Source organism: Apis dorsata, unplaced genomic scaffold (assembly GCF_000469605.1).
Source record: "Apis dorsata unplaced genomic scaffold, Apis dorsata 1.3 scaffold_507, whole genome shotgun sequence".
Taxonomy (NCBI): Eukaryota; Metazoa; Arthropoda; class Insecta; order Hymenoptera; family Apidae; genus Apis; species Apis dorsata.
Genome location: NW_006263735.1, coordinates 59,013 through 61,595, shown reverse-complemented (window position 1 = coordinate 61,595; position 2,583 = coordinate 59,013). Strand labels below are relative to the sequence as shown.

Sequence of the window (2,583 nt, the reverse complement as noted above, 5' to 3'; positions counted from 1 at the left end):
ATGAATCATTATATATTATTATGAATAATATATAATTATAAAAATAACAATCAAAATACAAATTTTAATATAATTTGCATGAATTTGTAAACAATACATTAATTCAATTTAAGATGTATGTTTGAATTTGTTCTGGACAAGTTTTCTTCAATTGTTTTCAATATTTCAATATTTTAATATTGAATAATGTTTTTTTTTGTTGTATAATTTAAAATATATTAATGTATTATATATATTTAAAATGAAACTTGAATTTTGAAATGAATTTAAAAAATATATTATATTTTCTTAAATTTATTCCCTAGCATTTTTTCTAGTTTTATAGGATTTGAATGTTGGTACACCTTTTATGTGTCGACGCCCAAGCGTTACACTAATAACAACAAGTAGGTGTATTTACGAGTTAGATCATCCACATTTTTTAATAGCTAATGAACGTGACGAATAGTTATTGCATGTGAATTTTTATTTTAACAAAGCCATGACAATTTTGGAAACCTGTTGGTCACCATTTGTTTGGACCAATAATATCAAGACAGGATGTAAAGCTATTGCCTTTTATACAATTGTACGTATTTTTTAATTAAATATAACTTATGTTTTATTATAATTTAATTTATGTGTATTTTGTTTCAGGCTATTAGTATAGTATCTATTACATTAATTTCCTATCAATTAAATGGAGGTGATTCAACTCAATTGTATAATCCTCTTTTTGAGGCTGATGTTAGAGGATGTAAGTAATTGATAATTATATATATTATATAATATATATTCATATATATTCAAATATTTTATATTTTTTTTTAGCAATGCAAGTTGTGGGAGGATTTTTCATCTTTTATTTTAGTCTCCTGATTATATCAGGTGGTTTGATGATACATGGAATAAAAGAAGGAATAAGAGGATGGTTACTTCCTTGGCTTGTATTATGGTTTATTGTATGTTTATTTCAATTAGTTTTTGGACTTTGGCTTATAGGAGGATATTATATTTACGTAAGTTTCTCATATTTTATAAATACTTATAAATATTTTGTATTATTTTATATATTTTATAGTTCATATTTTTTAATATTATGTTTGTAGCTTGATGCAACATTTGCAGCAATGTGCATTTGGTTGTGGATGTCGTATAATGTATGTATAATATAATTTATTTCTTATATTCTTTTATCTATTAATGTATTTACATTGTATGTAATTACATTAATAATAATATCATAAAATTGAATATGTTTTTAGATATACTGTTGGTTAGTAGTACTATCGATGTACAAAATTTTTGAGGAACTGCAATCTCCAAATATAGAACTTCTATGGCCTTAAATAGCTACATAATACTAATTATAAGATGTAGGATACATTGATTGACACCAAAGTAAGATACAGTGTCTTATAAAGATATATCTATAATTTTCTACTTTGTATATTATTTTTCATAGAAAGTGTTTATTCAAAGAAATATTTAAAATAATTTAAATCAAACTAAAACCATACCATGTGTTCATTTTGAACATGATTATTTATTTTGATACATTTAGTATTATAAATATTGTGAACATATAAGTACCATACTTAGTGTCAGTAATGTACAATTAGTTCGATGCCTTGAAAGTTTATAACTTTCATATTTTAACAAAAGACTGATAATGGTCTAAGGATTCCATCCAGATTTCAAAAAATAATTTTGAAATTTATTGATAGAAATATATAATAAAATTTTATTGGTTGCTTTACACAACCAACAAAAATGTAATATTTGTAACGAATAGAAACATTTATTATAAATTTTATATAACATTATACATTTATAAAAAAAATGTAATATTTTGATATGAATAAAAAAATATAGAATACCTGTATTTCTTATATTAAAGACTAATATATATTTTAATTCTAATTTAAATATATATTTTAATTAAAAAATCACAAAAGAACGTACATTGACATTTCGTATCGTATTTATAATGGCGGACCAAATAAACAAAGAGAGCAAACATAAAGAGAAAGATAGAGATAGAGAAAATCGTACAACTAGCGCCATCTCTTGAGCACCGCAACAAATAAAATATAAAAAGGATAGAAGATATTTAAAAAGAGATAGAGATAAAGATAGAACAAAATCGTACAACTAGCGCCATCTCTGGAGCATCGCAGCAAATGAAATATAAAAAGGATAGAAGATATTTAAAAAAAAGATAGAGATAAAGATAGAACAAAATCGTACAACTAGCGCCATCTCTGGAGTACCGCAGCAAATGAAATATAAAAAGGATAGAAGATATTAAAAAAGAGATAGATATAGAGAAAATCGTACAACTAGCGCCATCTCTTGAGTACCGCAGCAAATGAAATATAAAAAGGATAGAAGATATTAAAAGAGATAGAGATAGAGAAAATCGTACAACTAGCGCCATCTCTTGAGTACCGCAGCAAATGAAATATAAAAAGGATAGAAGATATTAAAAGAGATAGAGATAGAGAAAATCGTACAACTAGCGCCATCTCTTGAGTACCGCAGCAAATGAAATATAAAAAGGATAGAAGATGTTAAAAAAGAGATAGAGATAGAGAAAAACGG

At 24.7% G+C, this 2,583-nt stretch overlaps 1 protein-coding gene across 1 annotated transcript; it reads left to right on the top strand.

Moving 5' to 3' along the window:
- The first annotated feature begins 300 nt into the window (after positions 1 to 300).
- On the top strand, positions 301 to 1,860 carry LOC102676654. Its single transcript, XM_006620363.2, has 6 exons — positions 301 to 386; positions 480 to 568; positions 637 to 736; positions 811 to 998; positions 1,089 to 1,139; positions 1,245 to 1,860. The coding sequence occupies exons 1-6, from the start codon at positions 350 to 352 to the stop codon at positions 1,326 to 1,328; spliced, it is 549 nt and encodes a 182-aa protein (XP_006620426.1). The 5' UTR covers positions 301 to 349; the 3' UTR covers positions 1,329 to 1,860.
- The last annotated feature ends 723 nt before the right edge of the window (positions 1,861 to 2,583 follow it).